This window comes from Ctenopharyngodon idella, chromosome 19 (assembly GCF_019924925.1).
Source record: "Ctenopharyngodon idella isolate HZGC_01 chromosome 19, HZGC01, whole genome shotgun sequence".
NCBI lineage: Eukaryota > Metazoa > Chordata > Actinopteri > Cypriniformes > Xenocyprididae > Ctenopharyngodon > Ctenopharyngodon idella.
Genome location: NC_067238.1, coordinates 9,175,223 through 9,190,974, shown reverse-complemented (window position 1 = coordinate 9,190,974; position 15,752 = coordinate 9,175,223). Strand labels below are relative to the sequence as shown.

The window sequence follows — 15,752 nt, the reverse complement described above, 5'->3', positions numbered from 1 at the left end:
AGATATAGATGTGATAAAGCAAAGATAATCTCATAAATCATAATCATGCTCACAATGAAAAACATACAATGTAATTGACCAACTAAAAATATGTCAAAGATCAAAATTGGATTCTCTTACCAATGATGAAGAGAATCTCGACGGCAATGTCCGTGACAGTGGTGCTCCGTGTCAAGTCTTGATCACCGATAAAACAAACATTGTACGGCACCGTCACGGCAACATAGAATGTAGCCAGTAGGATTAGCCAATCCCAGCCGGCTTTGAAGGTGCTGAAGTGGAGAAGAATGAACTTGGACTTCTTGGCATCAGCGACCTTATATTCAGGGAGAGCCGGCGGATCACCAAACACATTCTAGAAAGAGAGAAAACAATTGTGGTAGAGAAACTGGTTCTGTTTTATTTTATTTATTTATTTATTTTTTGTACTTTTCTGTATCATCAGTATTTGAATGGTTTCACCTTGTTAAGTTTGATTTTACTCTTTTTTTGACGGTTGTGCAGGTGTCCTGAAATGTGGTACAGAACTGTGCTAGATCGCAGCCGAGTGGAGCCAAATGGAGACCCGCCCTTGACCTTCTCGCGGCGGCACTCTGAGGAAAGGTTGGACGATTGTTATGAAAGTCAAGGGCAATGTGGGATACAATCCATCAAGAAATAAAAACATACTGCACAAAATAAATTCCATTAATACATAAAAACAAAGGACACGAAACATCTTCCTGTGGTACTGAGGTTGTTATAATTATGTTTTTCATTTCTTTTTACTTTTTAAAATTAAATAATAAAATGTATTAATATCTGAACAACTCAACCTTTGTAGCATTGAGCTTGTATTAGTATGATACTTGAATTAAGACTCTAAAAAATGGGGCAATGTTCCTTTAATATATGGGCAAGTAACAAAGAAAATTCTAAACCATCATCCCCTAACAACTTGCATTCTTGCTCAAAAATTGTTATGTACCAGCAAAAATTGGTGAAAATAAATGTAGCTTATAATTCTGAGTTTTTTGCACTTTTGTGAAGAAAAGCAGAGATTTTCTATCAATACTTCCATGCAAATAGTGCTTGCCACTATTATTGAGTGCAGTTTTACTCAAAATGGCCTGTTTTCCTTCTATTGCCCTCCATACTGCTGTTACACAAAAGCTGGTGTGAAACAAGAATAACTTCCTTTATGGTGGTGACCTGCTTTACACCAGTGGTTTCCACTAGTAGGGGCTCTGCTGCCAGAATGTTTTCATTCCCATATTGAAAACATCAGTTTCAATTGATCGAGTGACTGCTAAATACTGCAGTAGGTTCATTTGATTTAGTCTTTGAGGTCTTGAAGTAAAACACAGGGTTCCTACACATTTTCCTTTTTATAATTCCATACTTTTCCATACTCAAATTTCCAGGCCTCCTTCCAAACGATTTCTGCCATTGGTAAGCCTCCTTTTTTATCTTTTCTCTGAATGTTTGTAGTCCGGGTCCTACAGTCTTTTAGTGATTTTTAAATTAGTGTTTGATTGTTGAAATAAAGTTTTGTATTTAGTATTCACGTCTAGGCCCTTCTCTTCTTAAAACCACGCACCTGTGTGACTTTGTTGGGGATTAATCTACAAGTACTAATATATTCCCTGTTTAACAGGGTGGCGTAGTGACTTAGTATGTTTCCTTTTCCGACCATACCACTCGCTACATAGGCATAAATATTTAATTTGTCTATTAATTTGATACATTTACTTTATAGACATCCTTCTGTGATTTACTGTATCTTTCAACATACCTTCGGATGTTCAATCATGTTTATTTTGTGTTGTAACTAGTAAAGTGGAAGAGATTGTTGGTTCACCAGTGCTACAGCGATCTCTCACGCCACAGAGCAACAAGAAAGATCGCGACTCACTCAAGTCTATGGGAAAGTAGCCCATTTTTGATTCTAGTGAGAATCTTGTAACACACACACACTCACCCCGGAAAAAAAAAAAAACTCTTCGGATCTAAACGATTCACATAAATGACGTATTTTGATTCAAAATGGCTAATTTCGCCAAAAAGTGACTAGTTTGCAGGTATGATAAATTAGAAAACTGAATAGAGCCAATAGTCTGGAAACACAAATAGTTTTCCATACTCTGATTTCTTTTTTTCCATACTTTTCCAGACCTGGAAATTACTCAAATCAAATTCCATACTTTTCCAAACTGCGTAGGAACCCTAAAAACAGTCACAGGGACATCCTACTAGAGCTGGAAGTTTACATTAAATGGCTTGACAAATGCAGGTTCCCTTTCCTGTTTTGATGTTTTTCAACTGAAACACTTTCTGTGTAGATGTAAGTCAAACCTCCTATCTGAAAACCCAAAACTTTGCTGCTAAGATGCTGATAGTAAGTAAATAAATAAATAAATGAATAAATAAATTCTATGGATTACTATAACTTGAACAACTTGACCATTAATCTAATCTGAAACCAACACCAAATGAAAGCTGTTAAAAGTAGCTTGTGAGGGCAATGGACAAATAATTTTCTTCTGAAACAACTTTGGAGGAAATAAGAATGAATCCATGTTTACATTCTGCATTAATTTTCTTTCCCAATCAACATAAAGAATGTGCTTTGACTGTGTAAAAATAAAAATGAAGCAAAAAGTGCCAAAAGGACTTGTAGTACAATGGTTACAGTGGTAGAGACAGAGACAAAAACATATGAAATGTGTGGAGTCTCTGTGGCTACTAACCATGAATGTATGTGTGCGTAGCGTGTAGCATTTTTAAATCAGCCAGCTGAGGAAACAAGCAGACAGCTAGGCTGCCAGTCTCAATCGCCGAGGGCAACAAGGGAAAAATGTCACTCATTGCAACCCTGGCGAACAAGGTACCAAGGGAAACCAAAGCAGGAGTAGGAAAAAGACTGAAGGGATGGAGCGATAGACAGAGAGAGAGAGAAACATGGGTTGAGAAAGAGAGAGAAAGCTGGGAAGCTGGTTATTAGAGAGGGATAGAGATCACTTCAGCCTGCAGGGCTGGAGGAGGAGAGGAGCGACAGAAACTCATCCATAAAAGGCTGCAGTCAGCAGGGAGTCCAGCGGGCATAACACTTATTATAGATCCTAATAAATGAACTCCCAATTTACTAGCAGCACAGGTCACGAGAAACACAGAGAAGGAGAGAGAGAGAAAGGAACAAAAGGCGAAAGTGTGAAAAGAAAAAAAAAGATGAGGACAGATACAGTTGCACTGGGATTCCCTGCTCTGTGCGGTTTCCTTTGCTGCTTGAGGCCAATATCTGATATAGGTTCTCAGTCACACAATAAACATACTGTATATTTTTCAGCACACCTTACCTTAACGAGACAAGCACAAAAAAGGATCATGTGAGGTTTTTTTCTTACACTATAGAAATGTTTCACCATGTGGAATTAGAAAATAAACTTCCTTAAAACATTTTACTCTCACTAGCTTAATTTGTCTAGTAACAATGTTTAACCATATATACACACACAGAAGAAATCTGTCATTTCCACCACAACTCAAATTGTGGGTTGTATTTAACAGCATTCTGTATTGGTTTACAAATGTTTACAATGTTTTTGCATAATTTGATTAAAAAAATAAATAAATAAATAAATTAGGAAGCTTCAGAGCATAATGAATCAGCGTGTCGAATCAGCGGTTCGGAAATATTAAAAAAAATTCTGGTTGCTTTATAATATTAATATTGAACCACTGTACTCACATGAACTGATTTAAATATGTTTTTAGTACATTAATGGATCTTGAGAGAGCAAATGTCATTTCTGGCTATGCAGGCCTCACGGAGCCATCGGCTTTCAACAAAAATATCTCAATTTTTTGTGTTCCAAAGATTAACGAAGGTCTTACAGGTGTGGAACGGCATGAGGGTGAGTAATAAATGACATTATTTTCATTTTTGGGTGAACTAACCCTTTAATTCATTTTTTTTTTTTTTTTTTTTGCTTTCTGGTTGTAAAACCGGTGTTAACGGGGGAAAAAAAAAGGACAGGTAAGATATCACGTGATATACATGTGCCACACTGAGGTTTCAATTATGTTAGAACACTAGGTTAGTGACACGTGCTACCCTTGCATTTTTGGTTTGTAGTGAGAGTAGTTTATTTAGGGCGTATAGAGACTGAAGGTTTTTTTTGTGAATGTTGAATGAGTTAGTTTAGGTTTTTTTCTTTAGTAAGACTGGTTATTTTTTTTATTTCTTTGATTTGGCACGGTTCAAGCTCTTTTCTCTTTCTTTTTTTGAATATTTTTTTTTGATTGGTTCAAAGTTATAAATTATGTAAATACGTATTGTGTTTTCTCCCATTATTCTTTATAATAAATGCTGATACTTTACCTTATTTAAACTTGTTAGTGTGATTGCTTCCCAGTACATGCACAGTGTTTTATTTATTTATTTTTGTTCTCTAAATGTTGCACCTCAATTTCCCCTAGACCTAAAAGGGTTTGTAACATCCATAATAAATAATAATATGATTTATGTTTATTTCTCTCTTTGTTTAGGTTTTCCTAGTTTTTAATGAATAAAGATCAATATTTAATAGTAATGTGTAAAACAATTAAAATCTCTATATAAAAAGTAGTGCTGTCAAATCAATTGCATCTAACAAAAGTTTGTTTACATATTATATATATACAGTGCCCTCCACTAATATTGGCACCCTTGGTAAATATGAGCAAAGGCAGCTGCGAAAATAAATCTGCATTGTTTATCCTTTTGATCTTTCATTCAAAATTCTAATCTTTCATTGAAGGACAACAATTGAAAGTGGGGGGAAACTCACACTGTAAAATAAATGTTTTTCTCTAGTTCACGTTGGCCATAATTATTGGCACCCAATTATTGCAACGTCCTTTTGCCAAGATAACAGCTCTGAGTTGTCTTCTATAATGCCTGATGAGTTTGGAGAACACCTGACAAGATATCAGAGACCATTCCTTCATACAGAATCTCTCCAGATCCTTCAGATTCCCAGCTCCATGTTGGTGCTTCTTCTCTTCAGTTCACTCCACTCATTTTCTATAGACTTCAGATCAGGGGACAAGGATGGCCATGGCAGAAGCTTCATTTTGTGCTCAGTGACACATTTTTGTGTTGGTTTTGGATCATTGTCCTGATGGAAGATCCAACCACGGCCCATTATTGGATATCTAGCAGAAGCGATCAGGTTTTGATTTTTTATCTGTTGGTATTTGATAGAATCCATGATACCATGTATCTGAACAAGATATCCAGGACCTCCAGCAGAAAAATAGGCCCACAACATTAAAGATCCAGCAGTATATTTAACCGTGGGCATGGGGTACTTTTTATCCATGTGTGCACCAAACCCATCTGGTGGGTTTGCTGCCAAAAAGCTCTTTTTTTTAGTTTCATCTGACCATAGAAGCCGGTCCCGTTTGAAGTTCCAGTCGTGTCTGACAACTGAATATGCTGGAGATTGTTTCTGGATGAGAGCAGAGGATTTTTCTTGAAAAGGTGCTGTTTGATAATTTTTTTAGGCATTCTGAGACTCAAGACTCAACTAATCTCTGCAATTCTCCAGCTGTGATCCTTAGAGAGTCTTTGGCCACTCAAACTTTCCTCCTCACCGCGCATTAGGACGATTTAGACACACGTCCTCTTCCAGGCAGATTTATAACATCTTTAGTTGATTGGAACTTCTTAATTATTGCCCTGATAGTGGAAATGGGTATTTTCAATGCTTTAGCTATTTTCTTACAGCCACTTTCTATTTTGTGAAGCTCAACAATCTTTGGCTGCACATCAGAACTATATTCTTTGGTTTTACTCATTGTGATGAATGATTAAGAGAATTTGGCCTTTGTGTTTCCTCATGTTTATACTCCTGTGGAACAGGAAGTCATGGCTGGACAATTTCATGTTCATGATCACCCTGGTGTGCTAAAAAAATGTAAATATGAATGGGAATATACTTCAGAGATATTTTACTTCTAAGAATTTCTAGGGGTGCCAATAATTGTGGCCAACGTGAACTAGAGAAACATATTTATTTCATAATGTAAGTTTCCCCCCACTTTCAATTGTTGTCCTTTAATAAAAGATTAGAAAAAGATCAAAAGGATAAACAATGCGGATTTATTTTCACAGCCACCTTTGCTTATATTTACCAAGGGTACCAATATTAGTGGAGGGCACTGTATATGTGTATATCTATATTATATATATATATATATATTTATATATGTGTGTGTGTGTGTGTGTGAATATGTGTGTATGTGTGTAGAATGTGTGTATATGTATACATAGACATACATACACACAAACACAGACATATACAGTATATAATATATATATATAAATGTAATATGTATGCACACACGTATATTATGTAAACACAAACTTATATGTTAGATATGATTAATCGCAATGAATAGATTTGACAGCACTAATAAAAAGGCATTTAACCCCTAAAAAAACCTAAATTAAGTAAACATAAATGATGATAGTAAAAAGTTAAACGATTTAATAAAAATCCATGCACACACACAGACACCATCCATCATGTACTAACCGTCTTTCTTCTCCTCAAGTATAGATTTGGCTTTGGTGTCTGTGACGTCTTTAAAAGAGGCGAGGAAAAGGACAACATCTCCTTTCTCATTCTTGATAGGCACAATATCCAGCAGACACCAGAACACACTACCTACAGTAGAATTGAGAGAGGCAAAATACATAAACACACACAGTCTTAAGGATGTAAGAGAAGTTTGTGGTGGCATTCACACTGTAAAAAGTGCTGCTGCTACCTGATCTGACCCTTAAATCAGTGGTGTAAATGTAAATTTAGTCACATCAACATCAAATATCACCGACTATATTTACTTTCTTAATGCACATTCCTGGAGTTATTTTCAATGGTTCACCAGTGCACATTATTCCAAAGAAAAATACATTTGTCATCGAAATCAAAATCAAAACTTGCCCAACCTCTGAAATGTCTTTCCTTTTCTAATAAAGTCTCTAATGCCACTCTGGCTATTGGATAATGTCAGTCATTAACTACTTGAGCATTGTTTCAGCAAACCTGCATCTAATTCTGCATCTAATTCTAATTCCCTGCCTTTTTTAATTAGATATGCTGTTTCACGTGGGAATATGTCAGATTATAGAAGTAAACTAAGTTGCAATTCACAGTGACTTTAAACAGTAGGGGTGGAGGGAAAAAATCAATTCACATATGAATCTTCTACCCATTTTCATTGATTCATAAATTTCAAAAATTTACTTTCTAAAGTGTTACACTTCTTTAACATTGCAGTACTATTTAAAGTTATTGACATGTTAGAGTGTTATTAATCAGAATAAGCCACGGAAAAAGGACTCAATGCGGTGCTCACGCTGATGGACACACAGCCAAAATGCAAGCACAGAAGCCGCCTCTAAGATGCATGCAATCATGAATTCAGTTCTCGTTTACAGCTTATTGCACTTGCATGATCAAATACACACACACAATTATGGCAAAATGCCCACTGTGTGGACTATGTTCGTATACACAGTCTGTTATGTCCTACGCGAATGTAAACAGTTAGGAGAAAATCGAATGTGTAACAGTTTATTACTGTAGATCCGTGCATTCATACTTAAAGGGACAGCAGCCTCATAAACTTGACTCGACTCGACACAAAAGACTCGTGAATATTTTAAAAAGGACTCAAGTCTTTTACCCTTAATTACTGATATAATAAATAAATAATTTTTGTTGTATTTGAATGGTTTTATAAAATCTGCGTCACATATGTTTTCCTATCTGTCATGGTAGATCGGACTCTTGTCATAGAATTTGATTACGTATGTTCGTGTATTGCGCGTAAACTCCGAAATGTCATAAGAGTCCCATGAAACATGACAAGAGCCACCGTGCCTTATGTTCTTTCGTTTGGGTTTATTATAATGTCAGGTTAGTCACATTAACTCACACAGCTAGCTATTATACTGTGGTGTAGCTGCATGGCTCATTTGGATTGCCAGTCTGTTAAAATACGTTTTATCAATCTTTTCGTATTATATGCAGCTTTTCTCTTTCTTAATGTGTGTCCATAAGAGAGAGATAGAAAGAGATGTTAATCCATTTATTACTTAAAGCTCATATTTTAATGTATCGCAATCAGCATGTGTAAAGTTTTCTATTGACATTCTTAAACATTCCGAGGTTTGATATTTTCTGATAATGACTGTCATCAATAACAACGAAGCTGTATAACAAACTGCTGTATAACAAACCGTGACTCACTGGCGCCATCTTGCGTCCGTTTAGCGACTGTATTGAAAATGACTACTCGTGTTGCCAGGACGACTGTTTTGTACATTGTAATGGATTATAAAGTAACAAGCTGGATGTACATTATTCCTTACATCATAGGACCTTAATTTCAAATAAAACAGATGATAGAAAGATCATATTATACAGTGTTTTAATTTTACATTTGATTATTCAATTTCTGTAGTATGTCTTAATACATGTTAAATAAACCTAGGTTACTGAAAAACAGTATTGTATTTGTATTGTATTTGTCCTTGTCACAATCATATTTGTTTGGACTCTTTGTGTTTCGTAATTGTCTGCCTTAGTCATTCATTTGTTGTCACAGACACTAATTATGTTCAGCTCTTCACTCATCAATCACCATTATTATAAACAATATGTTCAGTTCTGTTTTCAGTCTAGCTGTCCGGTGTTGTCTATGTATAGCGGTGTTTTGCTTGAGGTTCTTCATGTGGATTTAAAGGGTTAGTTCACCCAAAAATGAAATTTCTGTCATTAATTACTCACCCTCATGTTGTTCTACACCCGTAAGACCTTCGTTTATCTTCGGAACACAAATTAAGATATTTTTGATGAAATCCGAGGGTATCTGATCCACACATAGGCAGCAATGTCATTGCACCTTTTGACGTCCAGAAAGGTAGTGAAAATCTTAATGTTATGAAGCGACGAGAATACTTTTTGTGTGCAAAAACGAAATAAAAATAACAACTTTATTCAACAATTTGAACCGTTGTCATACGTAGTAAACTCAGTGCAGGCTTCCTTGTTTACATCTGAATGCCGGCTCATTATTGGCCAGATCCTGTGTCAGCATCACATGTGTGCATCGTGCTGCTCACGGGTTCAGCTTCGGCCAATACAGAGTTGGCGTTCGGACGTAAACAAGGAAGCCTGCACTGAGTTTACTACGTATAACAACGGTTCAAATTGTTGAATAAAGTCGTTATTTTTATTTCGTTTTTGCACACAAAAAGTATTCTCGTCGCTTGTGTTCCGAAGATGAATGAAGGTCTTTCAAATGTGGAACGACATGAGGGCGAGTAATTAATGACAGAAATTTCATTTTTGAACTAACCCTTTAACCTGTGGATATTATGAAATACTATTTAAACTATTAACTATTTACTATTATTAACTACTACTATAAACTATTTAAAAATACTATTGTTCATCTTTGTCTTCGTGCCTTTGTATGCAGCTCAACTGTGACAGTCCTATTGTTTGTAATATGCTTCTTTGTTTCTATTTTTAATAGGGCTGCAACAATCAATAAAATTGATAATGAAAATTGTCAACAATGAATGTCATTATTGATTAGTCGCATCTGCCCACCATGCATGGAAAACTTCTGCCATTCATGTCAAATTACAGCACTGAATAACGCATTTCTATGGACAAAATACATCTAAAAATAGTGGAGGAAACAAAGTGAGCTGCTGCGGCAAAGGTACGTTATCCAAGCTGCCCAAAACATGAGAATTCCTTATTTTAAGCTTCAAGCTAATGCATTAGCGTAATGTTTAACATGGCTTGCCCTGTCAGGTGCTTTGACAGATTCGTGTGCTGTTTAATGTGTGATATGTTTCCTCAGCGCAAAACTTTCATTTTACAAGTAACAAATTCACATGAGTATTTCCATTTTGCATGACGGCTTGTCCTGACAATCTGCATTAAACTTACTGAAAGAGTGCCGGTGTTACGAGATTTTCGGTTTCTGAGATTTTCGGTTTCAGTGGGCGGAGCATACATGAATATTCATGAGTTTTCCCGGTATGTGCACGGAACCAAAAATTTTAGAGAGGGAGACAATTAAAGTTCAGCGCAAAAATATTCATTTTGCTGAAATATCTGTTGTTGGACATTAAATTTAGGTTTAAAAGTCAACTTGTAATTCAAGTATTTCATGAGAGTGGTAACAGTAAAGGGAAAATTGCATGTAATTGAATATAAAAAGTAAGACGCTTCTTACATTTACACGATAAAGAAATGACAGTAACAGGGTACATGCGAATGTGTGTTCCTGCAGAACATTATTATATATATATATATATTATATTATATATAACATATATTTTTATTATCTTAATTTTTAATGTAGGGATTTAAACTGTCTTTTTGCTTTATAGCTCTTCTGCATATAGCATATATATATATATATATATATATATATTTATTATATATGTTTTGATAGCATTCAGTTGGCACGTTTGTTTGAAGGACATCATTGGGCAAAATGTGGAATAGTGTGTTTTGTCAATTAAATAAAATAAAAAAGAAAATTGGTCTTTTTATCTGATTAATCGAAGAAATAACCGACCAAATAGATCAAAATAATCGTTAGTTGCAGCCCTAATTTTTAATATCAAAAATATAATAAAATTGCCTGCCTTGCTACAGAAGACTGCCAGTCATGTGTGTAATGATTGCAGTCAGCTTAAATGGTATTTGTTTTATAATAGTGGGTTGACTAAAATGAGAAGAAAAATAAAATAAATTCACATTTATTCAGTGGAATTTTTTTCTTCAAGACCTATTTAACTGTCTACCATGGACAAATTTAGTTATACAGTAACACAAAACAGTAAACTAGAATCAAATCTATGCATATATCAAATCGAAATTAGATTCAAAATTGAGAATCGATTTCTTTAATCGAATTGTGACCTCAAGAAACGATTTGAATCGAATCCACACTCCTATTAAATAACATTTCTGAATTAAATAAAACTATTTAATTTAAATGCTACCACAGGAAGCACATTTTTAGCTTACTTGGCAAAACATTACTTCCAGTCTATTTAAAGTGCTAAAAAACCTGAAACAAAAAAAGACCAGCACATCCAAAAAGAGCAGCACCATTATAGTATCCAATTCCTATGTAGGTGTGTGCGTGAATGCTTGTTTGTCAGTCTGTATTGAGGGTGTGGGTGTGAAACAGGGCATTTATATGTGTGCTTAGTTGTGTGTGTGTGCGTCTGTCTGTGTGTGTTTCTCTCTTCACCAGTAGCCGTTACTGGAAGCCTCTAGGGGAATTCCGTCTGATTGCTCACAGCTGGAGAAGTCTTTGTCAAATCTCTCATTTCCTCACGAAAAAGCCTCACCATTATGGAGAAGAAAAGGGGGATGAAATAATAACGCTCTCTAGAACAAGCGCACTGGAGATGTTCCATTCAATATAGAACAAAGAGGGAGAGGAGAATGAGCACAAGGAAAGGGTACAGCGAGGTGTTAAAACCTGGCAGCAGCATTTGATCTAAAACCTCAGCAAACTAAATAATATTTGATATGATATGATACAATACAAAATAATATATGGAGCAGGAGGAATATAACAAATATAAAATATATATATATATTTGAAAATATTTAAAATGATTAATATTATATACATATGATATAAAAATATTATTATTACTACTATTTCAAACCCTTTGTGTACATTACACTTACAGAAATGTACTGCGGTGGTGCTATATATATATATATATATATATATATATATATATATATTAAATATATATATATATATACACCATGGTATTACTGAATGATTACCATATTCATAAAACATGGCGTGTACAGATACTGCTCAAAAAAACAGTCTCTATGGTGGTACTTTTTTAGTAAAAATCCAGCAAAAGGAGAAATGCATCCATTCTCCAAGCACTAAATTTACCATTAGAGCCATTGAATGGAAGTCTCCATGTGTGGAATGTATGCCTACATGTTAAATTAATCCTAAAATTTGCATTTGTAAAGTTGACAGCATTGTGTAGTATAACGTTCTTCTCAATGTCATCGTAAATTCCACAAATAAACTTGCACACCTGCTGGACTTTAGTTTGTAATCTGACTTTAGAGTCTCTCTGGTGCTTTTGGCCAACCAACTCTAATAAAACCATCTGCTTCTAACTATGGCTAGAGATTTCACTTTGTAAAGGTGTGATGTAATACCTCCATGTGCTATTACAAGTGATGGATGAGATCAACCATCCATGTATTATTACTGATCTGTTTTCACAGTGGAACTGCTTCTAAGAAGTTTTACAGTGATGAAGAAACACTGCAAATAAAACTCAACCTGCCCAGGTCCGAAAATAAATGTCAAGAAACCAAAACGTGTCAAAATGCACTACATTGGGTGTTTTTACATGTAGGCCACCCCAAGCTTTGCAGCAACATCCCCAACAGCAAAATGCATCATCTAACATTCTATTTTTCTCACCACTCTTTTTGTAGAACATTATCTCCTCCTTGAGCTCGCTCCGTTCCTCAAGCGCAGAGTCCACGTGAAGAATGATGTGCTCGTTGGTCTCCGGCCCATACAGAAACTTGCATGCGCAGCTCTGCTGCATGACCTCGGTTCGGGCAAATCCAGTGAGCTCACAGAATCCATCCGAGCAGTACACGATCGGGAAGCCTTTGGACACTTGTGCATTGGCCAGGATGAAGTTGCTGTCTGTTCCAAACACAAACATCAAGCAAACATATTAGTCTACTAATGTTTATCGTGACCAGTTATTCCATTAATAAATTTTAACTAGACGCTCCCATAAGATTTTAATATGTTTTTACCAGAGGCCATGTTGGCACAAATTTCTCATTATCAGCAAGAGGACAAATCAGGTTCCAAGATGCCCTGCTATGTTCAATGAAACAGATTTCACCTTGTTTTTTTCTGTTTTAACTTTTAATCTCTTGAAACAGAACCTGTAAAGCAGGGCTACCCAATCCTGTTCCTGGAGATCTACCTTCCTGCAAAGCTCAGCTCCAACCCTGATCAAACACAACTGAACCAGCTAATTATGACCTTTATGAGCACTTGATAATTACAGACAGTGTTGGATCAGGGTTGGATCTTAAAGGGTTAGTTCACCCAAAAATGAAAATTATGTCATTAATTACTCACCCTCATGTCATTCTACACCCGCAAGACCTTCGTTCATCTTCGGAACACAAATTAAGATATTTTTGATAAAATCTGATGGCTCAGTGAGACCTCAATTGACAGGAAGATAATTAACACTTTCAGATGCCCAGAAAGCTACTAAATACATATTTAAAACGGTTCATGTGACTACAGTGGTTCAATCTTAATGTTATGAAGCGACGAGAATACTTTTTGTGCGCCAAAAAAAACAAAATAACGATAATCTAGTGATGGCTGATTTCAAAACACTGCTTCATGAACGTGAACTATTGAAATTTCAAAACACTTATGACGTAACGAAGCCTCGTTTACTAAAATCATGTGACTTTGGTGCTCCAAACCACTGATTCGAAACAAAAGCTTTGAAGCTTCGTGAATCAGTGTTTTGAGCCAAGGAATCAGAGGAATTTTGTTTCTAACCCTTACAGTTTAAAAGTTATTAACATAAACATGAGTGCAAATTTGGACAGCTGGTGGCGCTAGAGGGATTGAGTTATAGACTCCAAAATTGCTATGGACACATTTCAGAATGCCCTCTATCAGTGTGCCAAATTTCACAGCTTTCCTGCATATACGGTTCTATGGGCTGCCATAGACTTCCAGAGTGGAAATGGAAGAATAATAAGAACGCTAACAATTACAATATGTGCCTACGCACCTTCGGTGCAGCATATTAGAATGATTTCTGAAGGATCATGTGACACTGAAGACTGGAGTAATGATGCTGAAAATTCAGCTTTGATCACAGGAATAAATTACATTTTTTAATGTATTAAAATAGAAAACAATTATTTTAAATTGTAATAATATTTCACAATATTACTATTTTTACTGTATTTTTCATTAAATAAATGCAGCCTTGGTGAGCATGAGACCTCTGTCAAAAAAAAAAAAAAAGTTTCCTAAATTTTGAAGGAAGTCTCTAATGCTCACCAAGGCTGCATTTATTTGATCAAAATACAGAAAAAAAAACCCAGTAATATTCTAAATGTAAAATAACTGTTTTCTATTTTAATACATTTTAAAATGTAATTTATTCATGTGATAGCAAAGTGTCACATGATCCTTCAGAAATCATTCTAATATGCTGGTTTTGGTGCTCAAGCAACATTTCTTATTATGATCAATGTAGGAAATAGTTGTGCTGCTTAATTTTTTTTTTGTGGAAACCATTATATATTTTTTTTTTCAGGATTCTTTGATGAATACAAAGTGAAAAAAAAAAAAATGATTTGAATCTTTACTGTCACTTTTGATTGATTTAATGCAACCTTGCTGAATAAAGATGGTACACTGTATTTTAAATAAATAAATAAATAAAGTCACATAACCTTGCATGCCATATCTTAGACAGAAAGCTTCAACAGCTCTACATGTGAAAGGCTTTGTTTTGTTATTTCATTGCATAACCAATTTCCTGCCTGGATAATTTTTTTGTATTCTGACTTGTTTTATTGTTTTACCCTGTCATTGTGTCAAAACAGATTAATAGCATCCACGCATCATAAATGAATACTGCAACACTGCCTTGTAAACATTTCTCGAAGGACAGCTCGTGAGCCTCGTCCCTGAATCCCCAGACTAACGCACATGAGCATTATAAAATGCTGGCATTTATGAGAAGCGTTCACACGGCGAGACGACAGACATTTGGTGCTGAACGACTTTACTGAGCCTTGTTCTGCTCACATAAGCAAAAGTAAAGTTAGGCTCTCATTTATAACATTGTACGTGTTGGGGGGGGTCAGACCCAGAAAGATGAGAAAAAAAGATGATGAGAGAGAAATAGCAACAAAAAAAAAAAGAAAGATTTACATGGCAGGGAAAAGAATGGTGCTGAAAGAGACAGAAAGGGAGAGCAAAGAAAAAGGTTAAAGAATACAGAGGGGAAGAGTAAATTAAAAAAGAGAGTAACAATTCATAAGTGCTGGTTGGTTGACAGGCACAAGTTAGACAAGTTGTGGAAAGTTCTTTATCAATGCACAACATATCGGCACCAAATCAGTAATCGGCCAATATCAGTAATAATCAGGCACTAAATAAAGGGATCGCAATAGATTATGGCAAAGATTTAACCCTTTAAAAGCATGATTTCTTGAAGGGCGCATTAATTTTAAGGAAAACCATATTATGCCCCTTTACAAAGTCTTTATTTTGTTTCTGGGGTCTACTAAAGGTTTCCATGCTTAAATGTTCAAAAAACACATTATTTTTCACGTTTTACATTATTGCAGCACCTCTTGAGTCATTCAGTAATGCTCTGCTCAGCAAAGTTCCTGTCTCTATGAAGCCTCTCCTTCCGAAAAAACTAATGTACTCTGATTGGTCGGCTGGACCAGAGTGTTATAATTGGTCATATGCTTCGAGCGCATTTCAGAAATGTCACACCCCTTACCATAACCGCGTTTTAACATTAGTTACGCAACTCGTCCAGGCCTCGTCCCTTTTTTGCCTAAGCCCTGGGTGGGAATTATTTTGTGACATGTACGTTCCTGGATGAAAAC

General features: G+C 35.5%; 1 protein-coding gene across 3 annotated transcripts in view; it reads right to left on the bottom strand.

The window, feature by feature from the left end:
* The window catches only part of kcnh8 (potassium voltage-gated channel, subfamily H (eag-related), member 8), a 73,420-nt gene that overhangs the window by 44,805 nt on the left and 12,863 nt on the right, over nt 1-15,752 (bottom strand). For all 3 annotated transcript variants that reach the window (XM_051873217.1, XM_051873218.1, XM_051873219.1), the window contains exons 2-5: nt 12,544-12,777; nt 6,561-6,692; nt 463-593; nt 121-355 (exon numbers count right to left, since the gene is read on the bottom strand). In XM_051873217.1, coding sequence (XP_051729177.1) covers nt 121-355; nt 463-593; nt 6,561-6,692; nt 12,544-12,777 — 732 coding nt within the window. The remainder of the gene's footprint in view (nt 1-120; nt 356-462; nt 594-6,560; nt 6,693-12,543; nt 12,778-15,752) is intronic.